Source organism: Rattus norvegicus, chromosome 12 (genome assembly GCF_036323735.1).
Source record: "Rattus norvegicus strain BN/NHsdMcwi chromosome 12, GRCr8, whole genome shotgun sequence".
NCBI lineage: Eukaryota > Metazoa > Chordata > Mammalia > Rodentia > Muridae > Rattus > Rattus norvegicus.
The window spans coordinates 47,318,564-47,338,509 of NC_086030.1; the positions used below are offsets into that span (position 1 = coordinate 47,318,564).

Genomic DNA, 19,946 nt, shown 5'->3' on the forward strand with positions numbered 1-19,946 from the left:
GAGATCACTATACAATGAGACATGGATTGTACGATGTAAACAACTAAACCCGGCAATAACTGTGGTATTAATTGAGCACCTACTGCGTCCTGGGCTCAGGGCTGAGTAAAACGCTGAGCTGATGGTAGAAGGGATTTAATAAACACTTCTACCCCAGGGAGACAGAGGTTTCAGGAAACTTTCATGGGGACCGTGACCATTACTTCCCCAATGTCCTTATGGAAGTATGAGGAAGGGGGCTGGGGATTTAGCTCAGTGGTAGAGCGCTTACCTAGGAAGCGCAAGGCCCTGGGTTCGGTCCCCAGCTCCGAAAAAAAAAAAAAAAAAAAAAAAAAAAAAGGAAGTATGAGGAAGGATGTTGCAATCAGGAGGAACAGCATGAGAAAAGGCTCAGAGGCTGGTGCACACTCAGACGGATGACCTTCTGATTCCCCACCCTCACCCCACCCCCATACTCAGGAGAGAACACAAAACTTCCTGCATGTGAGGCATGTGCTCTGCCAGGGAACTAAGTCCCCAGCACAGGGTCTCACTGTGTAGCCCAGGCTGGCCTTGAACTTGTGATCTTGCTGACTCAGCCTTCCACATGCTGGAATGACAAGTTTTCTCTGCTACTCTTAGTTGAGCTTCCCCTCCAAGGTTCTAGCAGTTGGCCATTACTGGGAGGTATATCGGATTGTTTAACAATCACTTTCTGAGGGACTTTTAGGGATTTTCCCAGGTAAGCTCTCAGGACACTTTGTTGCAAAGAACACCGGTGTAGAAAAAGTTCCTAGAAGCCCGCACTGCACGGGTCTGCCTAGACTCTGTCTGTGTTATGGTTCTGTAGTGGTTTTCTCGTGAGACTAACAGTGAGAATGGGCTGTCTCTCCGACTCTTGCCTGCTCTTAGGACCCTTTTCCTTCTACTGGGTTGCCTCATCCAGCCTTAGTGAGTGGAAGGTTCCTAGTCTTACTGCAACTTGTTATGCTGAGTTGAGCTGATGTCCCCAGGAGGTTTACTCTTTTCTGAAGGGAAACAGAAGAGTGGGTGTGGGGGAGGGGAATTGGGGGAGGAAGGAGTGGAGGAGGGAGAGGAAACTGCTGTCCAGATGTAACATATAGGAGAAGAATACATTTTAATTTTAATTTTTTTTTTCGGAGCTGGGGACAGAACCCAGGGCCTTGCGCTTGTAGGCAAGCGCTCTACCACTGAGCTAAGTCCGCAACCCCAGAATACATTTTAAAAAGGGAAAAAAAAAAGAGAAAAACTTCCTAGATGTGGGATTCTACGGTGCAAATTTCCAAGTTGTTGACGGACAGTCCTGAGATGGGGGGGAAAGGGGAGGAACAAAGTGCTCACCACCCCTCGACCTGAGCTGAATCACCAGACCCCATGATAGAGGTTATTGTTGCTTTTTTTAAAATTATTTTTAAAAAAGATTTATTTATTTATCTCATGTATGTGAGTGCACTGTCGCTGTCTTCAGACACACCAGAAGAGGGCATCAGATCCCATTACAGGTGGTTGTGAGCCACCATGGGGTTGCTAGGAATTGAACTCAGGACCTCTGGAAGAGCAGTCAGTGCTCTTAGCCACTGAGCCATCTCTCCAGCCGGAGGTATTTTTAATTCTTAAAATTGTACTTATTTGGGGTTGGGGATTTAGCTCAGTGGTAGAGCGCTTGCCTAGCAAGCGCAAGGCCCTGGGTTCGGTCCCCAGCTCCGAAAAAAAGAATAAAAAAATTGTACTTATTTTAATGTGTATGGGTGTTTCGTCAACATCGTAAGTTATGTTCATGTGCCTGGTGCCTGTGGCAGCCAGAAGAGGGCAGTAGATCCTTTGTGAGTTACCACGTGGGTGCCGGGAACTGAACTCAGGTCCTCAGGAAGAGCAGCCAGTGCTCATAATTACCGAGACATCTCTCCAGTCCTCAATACAGAGTTTTTAACCTTTGAAGGGAAAATTGAAAGATAGGATAAAGTTATTCTCGATGAGCCCGAAGTATTAGGTCTCTTCCAGTGAAACAGGGCAGAGTGTCAGCTCAAACTGACTTACGAATTTTTAAGAAGAGATTCATTGCATCATGAATATGAACAAGCCAGGGGCCTAACTGATGGCTGGACATTTCCAGGCTTGGCTTCTTTTTTTTTTTTTTTAATTCATTTAGTATATGTAAGTACACTGTAGCTGTCTTCAGACACACCAGAAGAGGGCATCGGATCCCATTACAGATGGTTGTGAGCCACCATGTGGTTGCTGGGATTTGAACTCAGGACCTCTGGAAGAGCAGTCTGTGCTCTTAACCGCTGAGCCATCTCTCCAGCCCCAGGCTTGGCTTCTTTCCTCTTTTCCTTTTCCTTTTCCTTTTCCTTTTCGTTGTTGTTGTTGTGTTTTGAATAGGGTCTGTCTCAGTCAGGGTTTCTATTCCTACACAAACCTCATGAACAAGAAGCAGGCTGGGGGGTTGGGGATTTAGCTCAGTGGTAGAGCGCTTGCCTAGGAAGCGCAAGGCCCTGGGTTCGGTCCCCAGCTCCGAAAAAAAGAACAAAAAAAAAAAAAAAAAAAAAAAAGAAGCAGGCTGGGGAGGAAAGGGTTTATTCAGCTCACACTTCCACACTGCTGTCCATCACCAAAGGAAGTCAGGACAGGAACCCAAGCAGGTCAGGAAGCAGGAGCTGATGCAGAGGCCATGGAGGGATGTTACTTACTGGCTTGCTTCCCCTGCCTTGCTCAGCCTGCTTTCTTATAGAACCCAGGACCACCAGCCCAGGATGGCCCCACCCACAATGGGCTGGCCCCACCCACAATGGGCAGGGCCCTCCCCCCTTGATCACTAGTTAAGGAAATGCCTTACAGCTGGATCTCATGGAGGTCTCTCCTCAAGGGAGGCTCCTTTCTCTGTGATAACACCAGCTGTGTCAAGCCCAAACACAAAACCAGCCAGTGCAGGGTCTCACGTGTAGCCCATGCTAGCCTCAAACTCACTGTGCAGCCAACGATAACCCTGGCCTGCTCCCCCTGGCTCCACTTCCTCAGTGCTGAGATCACTGGTGCACACCACCGTGCTGTTTTGGTTCTGTTTTCTCTTCTGTGAACATCCTGCAGGGCGTTTCCTCCTACGGGCCTGATTGGTCCTATGAGTCCTGTGCAGCCGTCTGACCAGCTTAGCAACCTCAAGTGAAAGCAGTCTTCCAGTTTTCAGCTGAATTACTCATTTCAATAACAATAAAAAACTTCAAAATAGGCCTAATACACAAAAGTCCACAGACTTTTGTAGTTGGTATTAAGGCTTTTTTTTTTTTTTTAAGATTTATTTATTTATTTTATGTGAGGACACTGTAGCTGTACTTCAGACAGACCAGAAGAGGGTATCGGATCCCATGACAGATGGTTGTGAGGCACCATGTGGTTGCTGGGAATTGAACTCAGGACCTTTGGAAGAGCAGTCAGTGCTCTTAAACGCTGAGCCATCTCTCCAGCCCCCGGTATTAAGGCTTTTGTTTGTTGCTGGGTGGTGTTTGTTTCTTTTGACACAGTGTCTCACTATATAGCCCTGGCTGTCTTGGGACTCACTCTGTAGATCAGGTTGGCCTGGAACTCACTAAGATCCCCCTGCCTCTGCCTCTCAGGCAGGAGCCACCACTACCTGGCTTTTTCTTCCTTCTTGAGACAGGGTACCCCTGTGACCCCAGCTTGAGTGGAATTTGCTATGCAACATAGGATGGCTTCAACGTTATAGCAATTCTCCTGCCTCAGCCTCCAGAAGGCTGGGATTTTAGTTATGAGTGACAACACGTGGCTCTTTCACAAAGCCAACATAGCAACACAGCTTCCTGGTGGATGAAGTGAGCAGCTTCCTAGCAACCCCTCCCCAGCAAGTGTAGTCCCTGATCCTGACTTCCAACCATGGCTGCTTACCGCTGCTTCTGAAGTTTTCATGACCGCCATTTTTGCTCCATGTTAATTGTGCGAGACTCATCTACGTGGTCCCTTGTCATTTCCCATGGGTCAAATTCATGGTCATGTGTGACTACTCCCTTTCGTGGAGGAGACACTACTCTTCTTTGGTGGACATTTGGATCGCTTCTGATCTTTTGATTCTGTGAACGGGACAGACGGCTCGGAACATTTTTACTTGAGGTTTTAGGTAAAGCTGAGTACACAATTCTATTGGCTGTGGGATTACTGGGTCTTAGCAGTTCCTGCCCCAATCGCTGTGGTTTTGCACGCCAACCATCAAGGTCTCAACATTATAGATGCTTCTGAAATCTGTGTTAACACTTATTAGTGTTGGTCTTTTCATTTTAGCTGTGAGATACCCACGGTGGTATTGTATTATGGTTTTAACTTTAATTTTCTTGGTAACTCCTTACGATATTATTATGTTATTATCCTTTAAAAAGTACCTATTTTATTTAGGGCCAGTCATGGTGATTCATGACCTTTAAACCTGGCACCGCGAGGCAGAGGCAGACAGATCTCTGTGAATTCCAGACCAGCTTCTAGGACAGACAGAATTACATAGTAAACAACCTACTCTTCCAGAGGACCGGAGTTCGATTCCTAGCCGACCTCAGGTGTTTGATGGTCACCTCTAGCACCTTTTTCAGGTCACTGTGCCCTGCCACATACTCATGACATACACACATACAAGCAAAAATATATTAAAAATAAATAAGTGTTTCAGGTTTTGGGGGCCAAACTATGGTTTCTGGTACTTCAAGTCTTGGCCACGGCTCCTGCTATTCTGTGAGTGTGGACAGAAACAAGATGGTCACCTCAGAGTCAGTGTGAATGGGTGGGTGTGACTAGGCCAGGCTGACCTCGAACTCACAGAGACCCGCCTGCCTCTGCCTCTTGAATGCTGGTATTTATGACACCAAGTTCCCTTTTAGCAGGGGGTGGGGCTCGGCTTGGACGAAGATTTCGTGCATGCTAAGCAAGCTCGCTACCAACCGATTCATGGCTCCAGTCCTGATCGGATGATTTTACTCTAAGCTGTCAACTACTGTTTAAGCACCTTGGGGAAGAGAGAGACTGAGGGGTGGGGGTCGGGGGAAAGGTCACGTGATCTGACAAGCGGAGGTGGGAGCGGTCAATTCCGCACTGACCGCTCTCTGTCCCAACAGAATTCACCCACGCGGGGCAGGGCGGACTGATTGAAGAGCCCACAGGTGATGAGCTGCCAACCAAAAAGGGGCGGAGGAACCGGTTCAAGTGGGGCCCCGCATCCCAGCAGATCCTGTTCCAGGCTTACGAGAGGCAGAAGAACCCCAGCAAGGAAGAGCGAGAGACCTTGGTGGAGGAGTGCAATAGGTAGCGCGGTGGTCCGCCATCAGGGCGGGAGGTTAAGCCGGGGAAGGGAAGAGAAGGTGTCTCTGGGTCCTCAGGGCCGCCTCAGCAGTCCTTGAGAGCTCTCGCTGTCCAGTCAGTGGAGAGGAGTCAGTTTCTTGCATTGTTTTGAATTCCTCCAGCAACGCTTTCGGACCATTCATCTCATTTCATCTCCAATTCAGCCCTATGGCTGTTTTGTCCTCTGAGAGGCTAAGTCACTTGCCCAAGGTCACGCAGCAGGGCTGGTATTGTAATCCAGCCCTCGGGTAGATCCCCCATCTCAGCACTGCCCTTGCTCTGAGCCTGGCCTGGAGGCTCACGGGTGCCATCTTTGCAGGGCGGAGTGCATCCAGAGAGGGGTGTCACCATCGCAGGCCCAGGGGCTAGGCTCCAACCTTGTCACCGAGGTGCGTGTCTACAACTGGTTTGCCAACCGGCGCAAGGAAGAAGCCTTTCGGCATAAGCTGGCCATGGACACGTATAACGGGCCTCCACCCGGGCCAGGCCCCGGCCCTGCGCTACCTGCCCACAGTTCCCCGGGCCTGCCCACAACCACCCTCTCTCCCAGTAAGGTCCACGGTGAGTCCTGTGGGTAGGGAAGCTGGGATAGGAGGTGAAGAGAAGAAGTGGATGGGTAGAAGGGCGGGAGGGACTTTCCCAGCTGCGGCAGCCACCCAAAAAATGCTCTGCGCACCACTGCGCCACTCCGCCCTCCCCTTTCCGTCGGCTCCACACCCCACCCATCCTCCTCACTTCTCCCACTCCGGTTTTCCCTCTCGATTTCGTTTCCTCCCACTCTGCTCAGTTGACACTGCGCACTCCCTCTGCCGCCGCCCACCTCACTTAGGCGGGTCCGTAGTGGCTCACACCACCCCGGCCACTCTGATGCTGTGGTCCATCCTGGGCTAACCCGCTCTATTCAGCCTAACTCACTCACCTCTGGCTGCTTCAGTGGAGCGCAATCCCCTTCGGGTCAACCCATTCGAACCGTTTCAGTTCAACTCAATGGTGTTCCAAGTCGTAGTTTAACCCGACCAATTCCCATTCAAACCATTCCCTTTGACCAAACTAATTCCACAGAATCCAGTTCGTTTTACGTAGTATAGCCCTTGGTGCCTGGGAATTGGGGCCGGGACTTCTTGTGGACAGGTATACAATATTCGCGTCTCCTCCGTGCACATCTTACTGTATACCGAGTCACCTCCAGATGATGTGTGGCACCCAATACGGCGGAATCCCGATGTAGACACTTACACTGTATTCTGGGGTCTGGTGACAAGGAGGAAAACCCTACATGTTTTCAGCACAGATGTGGACTTTTTTTTTTTTTTCAAATATTTTGACCCAGCAATTGGTTGAGTCTGAGGACGTGGCACCAGCGGACGAGAGGCCGACCATAAGGCTCAATTCGATTTAGACCGATTCGGTTAGTTTAGCAAAAACTCAATCCAGCTCAACTCATTTCTGGTCCCATTTAAGGAGATTTCATTTAATTTGGCCGATAGTGGTCCGTTCTGCTCAACTCAGTTCCTTTTCATTTAGTTCTCTGAGCCCCAATTCGGCTCAGTTCCGTTGTTCTTTGAGCCTCTTCTGCACAGAGGGGGACACACCAAGTAGTGGGGGACACTGCCATGCATTACAAGAGTTGGAAGCGGCTCGCACAGGAGGAAAGATGGCGTGCCCACCTGAGCAAACCAGTAGGCTCTGGCGTGGTAAGGTCTGTGGGACAGGAGTGGACGGGAAAGTGGGGTGCTGACACTGCTCCCCACCCTAGGTGTGCGGTATGGACAGTCTGCAACCAGCGAGGCAGCTGAGGTGCCCTCCAGCAGCGGAGGTCCCTTAGTCACAGTGTCTGCGGCCTTACACCAAGTGTCCCCCACAGGCTTGGAGCCCAGCAGCCTGCTGAGCACCGAGGCCAAGCTGGTGAGTGAGCGGCCCTGTCCTGTGTAGAAACCCCTCCTAGCCCCACTCTCTGTGTCTGGGAGGCAGGGTGAGGACACACCAGCTCAGCTTGGTTTCCCTTCACAGGTCTCAGCCACGGGGGGTCCCCTGCCTCCCGTCAGCACCCTGACAGCACTGCACAGCTTGGAGCAGACGTCTCCAGGTCTCAACCAGCAGCCGCAGAACCTTATCATGGCCTCGCTGCCTGGGGTCATGACCATCGGCCCAGGGGAGCCCGCCTCCCTGGGTCCCACGTTCACTAACACGGGTGCCTCTACCCTGGTCATTGGTAAGTGGGTGGGGTGACTGGAGCTCCTGTGCCTTGGGCAGAATCTGGGATCTGGAAAGAGCTACTGGGGCTCATCTGTCCATCCATACCGCATCCGCTTTCTGATCGCCGTCGACTAGGCACCCATGACACCGGGCAGTAAACCCAAGAAACCCACTAAGCATAGTGCACAGTGTAGAAGTTACCAGACATCAGTCTGAGAAGATAGTGGGGAAACAGCAGGCGAAGCGTGCATGTGTTGTGTTTTATAAAAATATCGAGAGAGGAATGCTTGGTGGAGGTGCGGTAAGGTGTGGGAGAAGGGGGTGCCTCTGCGGCCTGTGCTGAGGCATCCCTTCCCCTTGAAGGACCAGTCACAGGACGGCATAGTACAGAATAGAGTTTATTCAGGGCAAGGGGAGGGGAGTTGGGGTTGAGAGGGTAGTAGAGGCAGACAGAGAGCGAGAGCGAGAGCGAGAGCGAGAGCGAGAGCGAGAGCGAGAGCGAGAGAGAGAGAGAGAGAGAGAGAGAGAGAGAGAGAGAGGTGGGGGGGAATGAGGGAGGGGCAAACAGCCCCCTTTATAGCGAATCAGGCACACCTGGCTGTTTGTTGCCAGGTAACTGTGGGGCGGAGCCTAGACAAAATGTTAATGGCATGTGTGTGATGTTTTCTAGGTTAGGGGTGTTTTTAATTACTTTTTTAAACCCTAGGCAGGCACTCAGTGTGTAAGATATGAGAAGCTGTTAGAATAGGTGAGCAGAGAGCTAAGCCCAGGGTTTTGCCACTGCCACGGAGCCCCCAAGGCTCCAGGGTACCTATCCTGATCACCTTGCAACTCCTCACAGCCGGTCTTCCCCACCAAGCCAGATGAGGAGCCAAAGCCCCGGAGAATGACTTTTCAAGGCCACTTAAATGTGTGTCAGCCCCTCCCCTCCCTCTTCTAACCCTCAGGCTCAGAGGAGGAGGGGTAGTGTCCACCAGAGGCCCTGGGCTGGGTCTAAGGAGACCAAGCAGATGGGAGGCTTGGCTGACTCCTGCCTGTCCTCCACAGGTCTGGCCTCCACACAGGCACAGAGCGTGCCAGTCATCAACAGCATGGGGAGCAGCCTGACCACCCTGCAGCCGGTCCAGTTTTCCCAGCCACTGCACCCTTCCTATCAGCAGCCTCTCATGCCCCCTGTACAGAGCCACGTGGCCCAGAGTCCCTTCATGGCAACCATGGCCCAGCTGCAGAGCCCCCACGGTGAGCAATCTTCACATTGGTCTGGGAGAGCTGGGCTGCAGGTTGGCACTGGGCAGGGTGGGTGGCGGGTGCTGTGGTCTGCCTGTGTGTGGCCCAGGTGTCTATGGGCCACCAACCTGTTTGTGTGTGTGCATGTAGGAGCTTGTGTGTGAGCTTTTCGACGTGTGCGAGGCTGGCTGGTGTGCACGGGTCATGCTTCCGGCTTTGATTTGCAGACCACAGCCTTTTCTCCGAAACTCTCGGGGCTGTGCACACGTGGCAGTTTATGACTCTGCCGCGGTTAGGAAGCTGGCCCGTGGACAGATCGTGGGTTCCAGATTACTCCCAGTATGGCTTGGGCTTCACTGTCCACAGAACACTGTTGTTTCTGGAGTACAAGATAGGTACTACGTGAAGTAGATTGAAGACTCATGTGGGGTGGAGGAGGGGAAGACAGCTCAGTCAGTCAGTGCTAAAGACCAGAGTTCCATCCTTCAGATTCCGCAGTGAAGAGAGGGGAGGACATGGTAGTGTGTGCTTCCCAGAGCTGAGGAGGCAAAGACCCCTGGGGCTTGTGCCAGCCAGTCTAGCCTACTAGGTGGGCTCCGGTCCAGTGGGAGAACTTCCTGAGGTTCTATTGGCCTGGCCCCACATACCTACACTTGTATATAAACAGACACCCCCCCCCCCATGCACGCATGCTCACGCAGCCTTGTGGACATCAGATTTGCATAAGGCTGGCTACAAGATGGGTCATGGGACCAAACTTATATATAGCTTTGGGTTCAGACTTTTCAAACCTCAGCATGGATGGGAGCTATGGACTTGTGGGCCAGCGTGTGGCTGATAGCGTATGTCTCTGTTTGTGTGTGTGTGTGTGTGTGTGTGTGTGTGCGCGCACGCTCGTGCTCTGCTTTTGGCTGAGTTCCTGGGACAGCATGCTACTGCTGCATGCTTGGTGAGTGTAGCAAGTGGTGAACCTTCAAGGCATGAGGCACGTGTTGGAGGTGACCTGGAGATCCAGGTATTGCTGGCTTCTGCCCCGCTCACCTAGATGGACGCCTTTCCCTCAGAGGCATCGCACCCGTTACACACCTCAGCACTCATGCTTGCTACTTTGGTTCCTCTGTATAGCGTCAGATACTGAGCCGAGTACTGGAGAGTTCCTGCGCTCAGTACGACGGCACCGCCTGCATTTAGTGCAGCAGTATCCGTGTGTCTAATACACTGCCCGTACTCAGCACAGAGGCTCAATGCATTTGTGTCCACATAGCTGGGGTTGTGTTCTACCTGGGGCAGTCGGGGAAACAAACTCAAAAAGCCCAGAAACATAAAATGAGCTGGAGTTGATGCTGGCCCCTCCCTGGGCTGCTCCTCCTTCTGGCTCTGTAATGAGCACTGGCCATCAGGGTGTTTATCCAGCCTCATGCCCACCCACGCTTGAGGCCTCCGGGGAAGGGTCCAGGGGGTCACAGCTATCTGCACCTTCTCCTCCCAGCCCTGTACAGCCACAAGCCTGAGGTGGCCCAGTACACGCATACAAGCCTGCTTCCGCAGACCATGCTGATCACAGACACCAACCTCAGCACCCTTGCCAGCCTCACGCCCACCAAGCAGGTAAGGCCCTGCCTCCTGAAGCCCGGCCCCGCTGAAGTCGCCCACTCCAGTGTCTGAGGGCTCAGGGGGGTTATTCTGGTTCCCTAGGTCTTCACCTCAGACACAGAGGCCTCCAGTGAGCCTGGGCTTCATGAGCCGTCGTCTCCAGCCACAACCATTCACATCCCCAGCCAGGACCCGTCAAACATCCAGCACCTGCAGCCTGCTCACCGGCTCAGCACCAGTCCCACAGGTGAGCCGTCTGGGGTCCCCCAGTAGTGGGTGAGGTGCTGTGTGCAATGGACAGGGGGCAGATCGGAAGTGCTTCTGCCTGCCGAATGTGGTGCCTGTGGCATGCCAAGCAGCCACAGTAAGGGCAGTTAAGGGCAGCCACAGTTAAGTATGCAGTTAAGGGCAGTTCACTAACTTGACAAAGGACAGGGTAGACATTCAAATGCAGTAGGGGATAATGGGAGCCAGAGGTGACACCCCTATGGTTTGGCTGCTCTCAGGGATCTGGGCGTGTGTGTGCACGTGCACATACGTGTTGTGCACGTGAGTGTGCACACCCACATGCACATGCAGAGGCCAGAGGAGGTTGTTTTGTGTCTTTTTTTTTTTTTCTTTCTGTAGCTCTGTCGTATTCCCTAGAGTCAGGGCTTCTCGCTGAACTGGAAGCACACCATTTTGTCAGGGCTGGCAGGCCAGCGAGCTACGGGGATCTGTTTCTATCCCCCCCAGCACTGGGTCACAGACGTGTGCGGACATAAATATTTATGTGGGTGCTAGGGATTCAAACTCAGTTCCTTGTGCTTGTGTGGCAAGCACTCTTTTTGAAAACGTCAACGTATTTTAGTTGTATGTTTTGTGTGTGGACATGTATGTGATGTGTGGAGAGCGGAGGCCATCCAGTTTTCAGAGGTTGATTCTCTCCTTCCACTATGGGCCCAGGAGATGAGGTTGAGGCTTGGTGGCGCGCGTCTTCACCTGCTAAGCCTTCCCACCTGCCCTGAAGTCCTCTTCCCCACCACGCCATCTCCTCAGTGCTCAGGGCTTGAGGTTCTCTACATGAGCAGCCAGCACTGAAGGCTCTGCTTTCTCAGCTCATCTGGGAAACTGGAGGTCTTGTGTTGGATGTGCTCAGTCCCTGTCAGACTCCACCTGCTCGGTGTACAGCCCACCGCGCCATGGAGTGAGCGCTGGGGCGACCTCTACTTCCACTTCTGTGACTTCAGGGAAGTTGCTATCCCATGGAGTCTCAGATCCTCCAACTGGCCCTTGGAGCTGTAATGGCGGTTACCGGAGACACTTCCTGTCTCATTGGGCAGATGGGCAAATGCAGAGTCACGGGGAGGGACCTGTCCCCTCTCCCACAGTTGTTGTGGCAAAGACAAGCTGAGCCCCAGTGAGCCCCAGGGCTCATCTCTCTGTCACTTCACCAGTTTGGAACTCTCAGAGACAGAGTCTGTGGCACTGGGAATGTGTGGGGATATTTGACAGGCACAGCTGTGGGTCTGTCATCTGACCACAGACCAGCAGCAGGACCCAAGCAGGGGGAAATCTATGGTCTTGAATGATGGCTTTTTTTTTTTTTTTTAAGATTTTATTTTATATTTTATGTATGTATTACTGCTGCTGTCTTCAGACACACCAGAAGAGGGCGCCAGATCCCATTATAGATGGTTGTGAGCCACTGTGTGGCTGCTGGGAATTGAACTCAGGACCTCTGGAAGATCAGTCAATGCTCTTAACTGCTGAGTCATCTCTCCATTCTGATGATGGATTTCTTTAGGCTCCACTTTAAGGTTTCTGATTAGATGTGACCCACCCACACCGTCAAGGCTTCTTTTACTTGAAGTCAACTCACTGTTAACCACATCTACAAAATACCTATAGGCAAGCACTAGGCCCTGGGTTTTAATCCCCAGGAACAGACACACACACACACACACACACACACACACACACACACACACACACACACACACACACACCAGTAACAGCCACGTTAGCGTTTGCCTCCACCCAGAAGAGCAGGAACTCTAATGCATCTGGGAGCCTCCCTGTGGGCCCTGAGGGTAAGGGCGGATGGGTAGCTGGAATGTGTAGATTCAGAATGTGGGGCTCTGCTTTCTCCGCCTGGAGCATCCCTAGAGATGAACGGGTGGGGAAGGGTCCAAGGGGACTTGGCTGACTGCCTGTGACCTCGTTTGCTTCTGCAGTGTCCTCCAGCAGCCTGGTGTTGTACCAGAGTTCTGACTCCAACGGGCACAGCCACCTGCTGCCATCCAACCACGGTGTCATCGAGACTTTTATCTCCACCCAGATGGCCTCCTCCTCCCAGTAACCATGGTGACTGCCTCCCAGGAGCTGGGCTCCCAGAGCCTGCACAGGGGGAGAGGAGGGCCACAGCCATGCTGCCTGGAGGGTGTTGGAGCCTGCCACCTGCCACAGGCTGCTGGCCTTCCCAGAACTCTATGCCTTCATGCTGCAGCTGCTCCTCCATCATCAGAAAGGGATGGCTCTGAGGTGTCTCCTCAGCCTGAGGGGCAAGCCTCAAGGAGCCGGAGGACAGCCCAATCTGGACCGCCATCCCTGCTGGTTAGAATAGAAAACTTAATGCTTGGAACAGAAGGGGGAAGCCTGTATTGCTGGCACCCTCCAGTCAGAGCTTGCAGGCCCTGAAGGATCTCTGCTGAGCTCGGAGGCCCTACATCAACATGGCTGCCATCTGTCTCCTGTGCCTCCCAGGCCACTCCACCCTGCGCCAGAGACCCATGTGCCTCTTGGTGGGTTACCCTCCCTCCACAGGATCTTCCAGGCAGTTCTCTGGCTAGGCTTGGGAGCCTAGGGAGCAGGGCTCTCCTAGGCTTTCCCCTACTAAGTCGCTCTTCCTCCCGGCCCCAGGACCTCATTTGTTTCCGTGACCGTATCTTCTGATGCCAGCTTGGCATCTTGCCTGCACTAGAAAGGCTGCTTCAGGGCTAAGATTGTCACCCTTGTTCCTTAGGGCACGTAACTCATGCCAAGGTCACATCCTAGGCAATCACCTCCTCTGGCTGCAGGGCCCTACAACTTCCTTCCTGGTGTGAGAGACGTGTAGAACTCGGAAGACAAGGCCTGAGCAATGTCTAGTGGAGAGAGTGCTGAGACCAGCAGAGAGAAGCCACCCAAGGGGCTAGGGGCTGGCAGCTATTCTGATCTCTGGCCTGCTGCAGAGAGCCTGGCCCTCAGTGGGCTCCCCCCTCAGCCTGGAAAGAGCCAGCGCCCCCTGCAGCCTACGGCCGGTCATGGGCAAGCCTAGATGTTTATTTAACTTTTAGTAAAGCCAGTAAGAAGTGTGTAGTAGCTTCCTGATTACCTAGGCATCTGTGGCCAGGAGGGACGGTGGAGGGAAGGCAGAGGGAAGCAGGGTGAAGGCAGGGGCCTGAGCTGTCGGCAGGCTCATGGGATATGTGTTTACACATCTTTTTGTTCAACTGGAAATGAGGTGAGGTGACTGCCTGGATTTCTGTGTCCTCCTCGGTACTGCAAGAAACCCACCCAGTCCAGGTGTGGTGCCATTCCCAGAGTCTTAAGCTGGGGTGACAAAGCGTATCCGGGGTGTGGGTGGAAGGATCCCACTGTGGTTTTATGAGACGTCCCCCTAACATTGAGCACAGAGGATGTGCCTCGGTGGCACAATGCCTGCCTGGTAAGTGTAAAGCCACGGGTTTGATCCCCGGCACTCAAACAACAACGCACTGACAGCTCCTTGTAACTACGCAGGAGGCAAACCAGGAGACTGGCCAGGTTGAGCTACAGAGACACAGACAAACAATAAACAAAAAGGGTTGGTACTGACCAGGACACAGTACTAGTCTGGGTCACCTGATAATTTATTTCCCTTTTTCTCTTTCCTTCCACTAAGTAGGTGCTCAGTGCTCTGGCACCTGGTTTTCAGAGAGTGAAATGGTTTACCTGTGTTATTAACAAATTAACACGTTACACACAAATGTGGGGGAGAAGGAGGTGGGGGATATCTTTCCTTCTCTTCCAGACAATGCTATTAAGTCTGTATGGGTTGGGGGGGAGGTACAGAAGTTTTCTGGGGCCTCAGTAGCTTGAAGACCCCTCCCCATCATTCTCGAAGACAACTGTCATCCGAGGCTGCACAGGTCGGGAAGATGGATGCTGTGAGATTCAGTCTCAAAAGCTGGAAGAGTCGTACTTCCTGAGGCGATGGAATGTTCTGGAACCACAAGTCCATTCCAGCCTTGCACAGACTTCCCCCCCATATACCCACTCCTTTGCTTGCACTCTTGGGCAAGCCCAACTAAAGTCACCTGCGGGCAGTCAGTGCGGGAAGCTGGAAACGGAGTGTGGCTTGGCTCTGCCCTAACCCCCTGGGTTAGTATCCTCAGAGCTGGTGACCTCAGGACCTACCTACAGCCTGCAGTCAGTTCTTAGGCTCAGCCGCTGCACACTCTGCTGGTGGGCACAGGGAAGCCTCTCTAGCTTTCTTGGCCTTTTTCTTCTTTTTCTTTTTGGTCCCAGACAACACTGGGTCCCCATTGACGCTACCCGCCTCCTTTACCTGTTCCAGACCTGTGGCTGCAGCCAGGTCAGCGTCTGCCTTCTTCTTGGCTTTCTTTTTCAACTTCTTCTTCTCGGCCTCCTTCTCGACCTTGGCAGGGCAGTGTATGGCTGACTCCTGGAGAATATCTGAAGCGGACACAGCTGCCTCCCGGCACCGCTGCAATTCCTCGTCACTGTCCTCACTGTTACCGTGGTGAGCAGTCAGGTTATCTGGACGGGCCTCAAAGCTCCCGGCCGCCTCCCGACCAGAAGGAGGCAGCCAAGTAGCTCAGGTTCTAGGATCAGCTTCTCTGCTTATCAGTCATGTGACCACATTATGTACCTCACGTCTCATCTACAATAAGGGTCCTGACAGTGCCCAAACCTCCCAGAGCTTCTCAGTCAGCATGGATGATAGAGACAATGTACAGCCCCTTAGCTCCCGGGAGAAGATCCTGGGCCTTCCTGCTAGGTGAACACTTTGCCCTATTATCTGACGGTCTCTTCCTTTGGTCTGAGCCTGACTGGGGCTGCTTAGCTATTTATTCCTCAGGCTCACTCAGGAGAGGCTGTGAGTTCTTTCTTACCTGGAGCTGGGGGGCTGGCGCTTTCGGCAGGGTCTTGGAGAAGCTTCCTTTTCATGGCCTCCGGGGACAGATGTGAAGAAAAGGCGGAAGCCTAGGAACCACAGGACGGAGCCAGCAGTCGGTAAGGCAGACGCTGACCCTTCCTCCAGGAGCCGAGCATGCAGCCCGTCCTCAGGTACTCCCAGTCTAGTGGCAAGGGCTTTAGCACCTCTGTTGTAAACGTGCAACCTGAAGCTGGTCTGAGGCAAGGCCTGCTTGCTCTCCTATGGAGCCAGAGGCTGGGAGGCTTGAGGGGCACTGACCGGCTGCCACATCCAGACAGCGAGCTTCAGGGGCTTCTGGTGGACTTCATTTGTTTGGAGACAGGATTTCTGTGTATATCCCTGGCTGTCCAGAAACTAGCTATGCAGACCAGGGTGGTCTTGAACTTGCAGAGATCCACCTGCCTCTGCCTCAAATGTAGGGATTAAAAGCAGGCTCCACCTTACCCAGCCTCTAGTGGCTTCAGAAGTCCACAATTGAGTCTCTTACCTGTGATGGCCTCCAAGAGGGCCCAAGTATGGGACAGGATCAGAGAGAGTGGGAGGGAAAGACTAGAATAAGAAGCCAAAATGCTGTGGGTACCAGGGCAAGTGGGAGATCTGAGGGCTAGCTCCTCCGGGGAATGGGGTGCTCTATCTCTTACCTCAGGGTGTGTGTGGGCACAGCAGATACAAGAAGATGCCCACTCCATGGTGCTGCTGGCCACAGGTGCACAGCAGCACCTCCCCACGGCAGCACTGATCTGCACTCTGAGGACTTACCGTCTTCCTCCTTCTTGGCTGCCTGCTCCTCCTTGGCCGCCTGCTGCTCCTTGGCCTCCTGCTGCTCCTTGGCCTCCTGCTGCAACCTGGCCTGCTGGGTCTTCTTCCATACTTCTGCGATAGCAATGGAGCTGGGGGAGAGGAGGTGCCAGACCAAGGGTGACGTTTCGAGTAACAACAAAAATACCTTTTGTCTTTCAACTTAAAAACTTTTTATTTCTTTTCTGGCTGGGTTTGGGATATGAAGTCGTAACCTCAGAGTCTGGGAGGTTGAGGCAAGAGGATCACGGGATGGCGCGTGCTACCGCTCACCTGTCCAGCAGTGCTCCCAGTTTCTTGGCCACGTAGGCTCGGAACTCAGGAGTGGTCTGAAGTTCGTTGCCATCTTCATCATGCTGGTTCACCTCACGCCTACAACACACACAACAGACATCACTTCCCGACCACTCAGAAGCTGCCCTCACTAGGAGGGGATGCCTGTCCTGTTCCCTCTGACATCCTGTGGTCTAACCTAGCGTCTGGCATGCACAGGGGGGACCAGTGGTGCTGAATGGCTCAATGAAGCTTCTGTGCAGAGCACACAGTACCTGCGGCTTGGCTGGGGGGCTGGCGCCTGTGTATCTGCAGTACCTGTGGAGCAATGAAAAAAAAAATGGCACTTACAGAGTGGACTCAGGGAACCCCAGTTTCTACTTGAGAGGTGACCATTATCCCCATTGTATGAAAGGGGTAAAGTCAAAGATGTGTAAAATAACTTGGCTAGAGTCTAAAAGCTAATTTTTTTTTTAAAATGAGATTTTGTTACATAGTCCAGGCTGGCCTTGAGCTCATGCAAGACGAGTAGCTGATTTAAGGGGAGCTAGAAGGAGCTGGGAGGTCCTTTGGCTCCAGAGGGCCTGATAATGTGTACCAGGCAAGCCCAGGTATAATTTGACTATGGTTTATGGCGTGACTGCTAGTGCTGCGCTGTGTGCTGTGGGAGGGGCGACCACTGGGGATGCTGGCGGTGGAGTCGGTCCAAGAAAATGCTGTGTGTGGCTGTTACTAAGCAGATGCCCAACCTGAATAACTCAGACAGATGGCGCTGTCCTTGGAGGACTTATGTATGTTCTTGGGTGAACGTGGATGGTAGACGACATTCATACATAATGTGTTAACTGGCTAACAGCAAGCATATAAAAAAACAGAAAACAAAGGAGGCAAGGGGTACAGTGTGGGGGAACTGTTCAGATAGATGACAGCTGGGCAGATAGATACTTGAGGCGAAGCTGTGAATCAAGGGGAGACCTGGGAGTGTCCCCAGGCACAGGGAAGCAAGCCTGTGAAGACAGGAAACTGTGGTACTGAAAGCCAGCTGGCTGCTGGTGTGGCGGGGAGAGCAGCGACTTTGTTGGGGCGAGATTACCCAGGCCTCTCAGAGGGGCAATGTGAGGGATCGGAGAAAGAAGGGCTATGGTGGGGTAAAGGCCACCGGTGAGAGAAAACAGTTTAGCTTTACCTCAGATAGAATGAGACCCAAGAGGCCAAGGGCAGACGGGAGGTCTGCATCCATCACCCAGGCCTCTGAGGATGCAACAGGCTAGATGTTGTATGGGAAGAGACACTGAAAAAAGGCTCTGAGGTTCTGATGTGGATTATGGGACAAAGCGGGCTTATGCCAAGGGAACAGAAAGGATAGCTGAGGCGCCCAGCGTGGCAGAGCTTGCATCAACTCCAGGGCCACCGTTGTGCTTATGCCGTTATGCAGTCAGTGTGTCTGTCTGATACCCTGTTCTGTCAGCGTGCTCTCAAATGCCCCATGCCGCTGGCTGTGGGTGCATGGGAGATGGATATCTGGTTTCTGAAAGTCACGAGGAGTAGCTCCTGTTATGATTACAGAGCAATGGTGATGTTCTCCCTCCCCACACCCCCTCCCCCTCAAATAAAGACAGTGTCAAACTCCACACCCAGGGTGAGACATTTAACTCCACAAAGCTTGTGTTGTTTACATCTGTAAAGTGAGTCGATTACCCTCCATTGAAGGCAAGGTAGCTCTCCAGGCACTTGCCACCAAGCCTAACAACTTCAGTTTGATTCCCCAGACCCACAAGGCAGTCGAGAGGACTGACTTCTGAGCTCCACCTGTGTCCCATGACACCTGTGTGCATCCGCACAGACACACAGCATAAAATGTAATAAAAAAAATTTAAAGATCACTTTTAAAACCAGGCTTGGCATTTTAAAACCAGGCTTGGCACCACATGCCTTTAATCCTAGTACTCAGAAGGGAGAGGCAGGCGGATCTCTCTCTCTCTCTCTCTCTCTCTCTCTCTCTCTCTCTCTCTCTCTCTCTCTTTTCTTTTCTTTTTTTAGGAGCTGGGGACCAAACCCAGGGTCTTGTGCTTGCTAGGCAAGCACTCTACCACTGAGCTAAATCCCCAACCCCCAGTAGGCGGATCTCTTATGAGTTTAAGGCCAGTCTGGTTTACATAGTGAGTTCCAGAACAGTCAAAGGTACACGGAGAGACCCTGTCTCCAAAAACAACAACAAACACCACTATAAGTTATATACTTTGTTTTTTACATCGGGCCCCTTCCTAGACTTGAAAATACGTATTGTTGTGTGCCTAAGTCATAGGACACCTTTTGGGAGTCAATCCTTTCCTTCCCCTATGGGTACTGGGAATCCGGTGCAGTTTGCGGGTTTGTGTAGCATTTGCTGAGCTAACTCACTGGTCTGGAGATGGGATTAGACATCACCAGAGCTTTAAAGTAGAGGAGAGCATAAATTATTTTTCCCCACAGCTATTGTGAATAAAATACTTGGATGTTATCTGTAAACAGCTGCAACGTGATATAACAATATGGTGATGTCTGCTGGGACAAACCAACAGGGATCATCATGTGACTGTGGCTCGTTGCTCTCATGCGTGAGAGAAAAAGATGTTAAATTTCAACGAGGAGCTAATGAAAGTACAAGATGCAGCATTGGGTTCTCTAACCATGATTAAGAACCCTTATACTGGCAGATTTCGGATTCATCCCCAGTTTGCTAGAGAATCTCTCCGTTAGGTATACTCACTGGTGACCTCAGCCTCAGTGTGACAGCATATGAGGGCCTGGAAAAAGGGGATTCTGAGAATACAGGAAGGAGGTGCATCTTAGTCATCCTAGACAGGTGATGGGTTACTTTCCCAGGGGGAGGACATGAGACGCATGTCAGAAGGCATTTAGGTGCCTCTGTGGCCTCCACGGGAATAAAGGCATCAGAAGAAAGCTCCTTCAAAACGTCAGGACGCCGTGGTCCGCACCCCACCACGCATCCGTTTCAGCCCCGGCCCTCGGACAGCCCCCCTACCGGCTGCGGGTCTCTCCGCTTCCCGCGGGCGCTGCTCCAGCCCCCAGGCGGGCGTTGCCGCCTCGCGGCACCGCGCCAACTCCTCGGCATCGCTGCTGTCACTGCTGCTGCTCTCCGAGTCGCTCATGGCACCGCTGGGTGCTACCATCTTGGTAGCCGCAAAGGGTTGTGGGGAAAGCGGCCCGTCTTTCGTCTTTGATTTGACCTTCCCTCCCACATGACCCACGTCTCAGAGCATTGTGGGGATTGTAGTTCCCAGGCCACCATTGACGAACGATTCAGCAAGATGAGCTCCCGAAGGGTTCACGAGACCACCAC

The 19,946-nt window shown here is 52.5% G+C and overlaps 2 protein-coding genes across 6 annotated transcripts in view; one reads left to right on the top strand and one right to left on the bottom strand.

The window, feature by feature from the left end:
* Hnf1a (HNF1 homeobox A) overlaps positions 1-14,894 on the top strand; it is a 34,287-nt gene extending 19,393 nt beyond the window's left edge. Inside the window, exons 3-10 of one of the 2 annotated variants that reach the window (XM_039089095.2) lie at positions 5,112-5,298; positions 5,654-5,895; positions 7,091-7,239; positions 7,345-7,546; positions 8,578-8,769; positions 10,247-10,365; positions 10,453-10,597; positions 12,567-14,894. In XM_039089095.2, coding sequence (XP_038945023.1) covers positions 5,112-5,298; positions 5,654-5,895; positions 7,091-7,239; positions 7,345-7,546; positions 8,578-8,769; positions 10,247-10,365; positions 10,453-10,597; positions 12,567-12,691 — 1,361 coding nt within the window. In that variant the 3' untranslated portion in view covers positions 12,692-14,894. The remainder of the gene's footprint in view (positions 1-5,111; positions 5,299-5,653; positions 5,896-7,090; positions 7,240-7,344; positions 7,547-8,577; positions 8,770-10,246; positions 10,366-10,452; positions 10,598-12,566) is intronic. The other variant, NM_012669.1, reaches the window with a different exon arrangement.
* Positions 14,177-19,898, bottom strand: C12h12orf43 (similar to human chromosome 12 open reading frame 43). Of its 4 annotated transcripts, XM_006249433.4 has the most exons (7): positions 19,629-19,898; positions 16,879-16,921; positions 16,604-16,702; positions 16,292-16,422; positions 15,489-15,579; positions 14,921-15,104; positions 14,205-14,575 (listed from the first exon to the last, which is right to left on the bottom strand). In XM_006249433.4, the coding sequence occupies exons 1-7, from the start codon at positions 19,774-19,776 to the stop codon at positions 14,465-14,467; spliced, it is 807 nt and encodes a 268-aa protein (XP_006249495.1). In that variant the 5' UTR covers positions 19,777-19,898; the 3' UTR covers positions 14,205-14,464. The 4 variants fall into 4 exon arrangements, with proteins under 4 accessions (NP_001009630.1, XP_006249495.1, XP_063127284.1 ...); NM_001009630.2 differs by having other exon boundaries at positions 14,177-15,104; positions 19,629-19,796; XM_063271214.1 differs by lacking the exon at positions 19,629-19,898 and having other exon boundaries at positions 16,803-16,922.
* Positions 19,899-19,946: the final 48 nt, after the last annotated feature.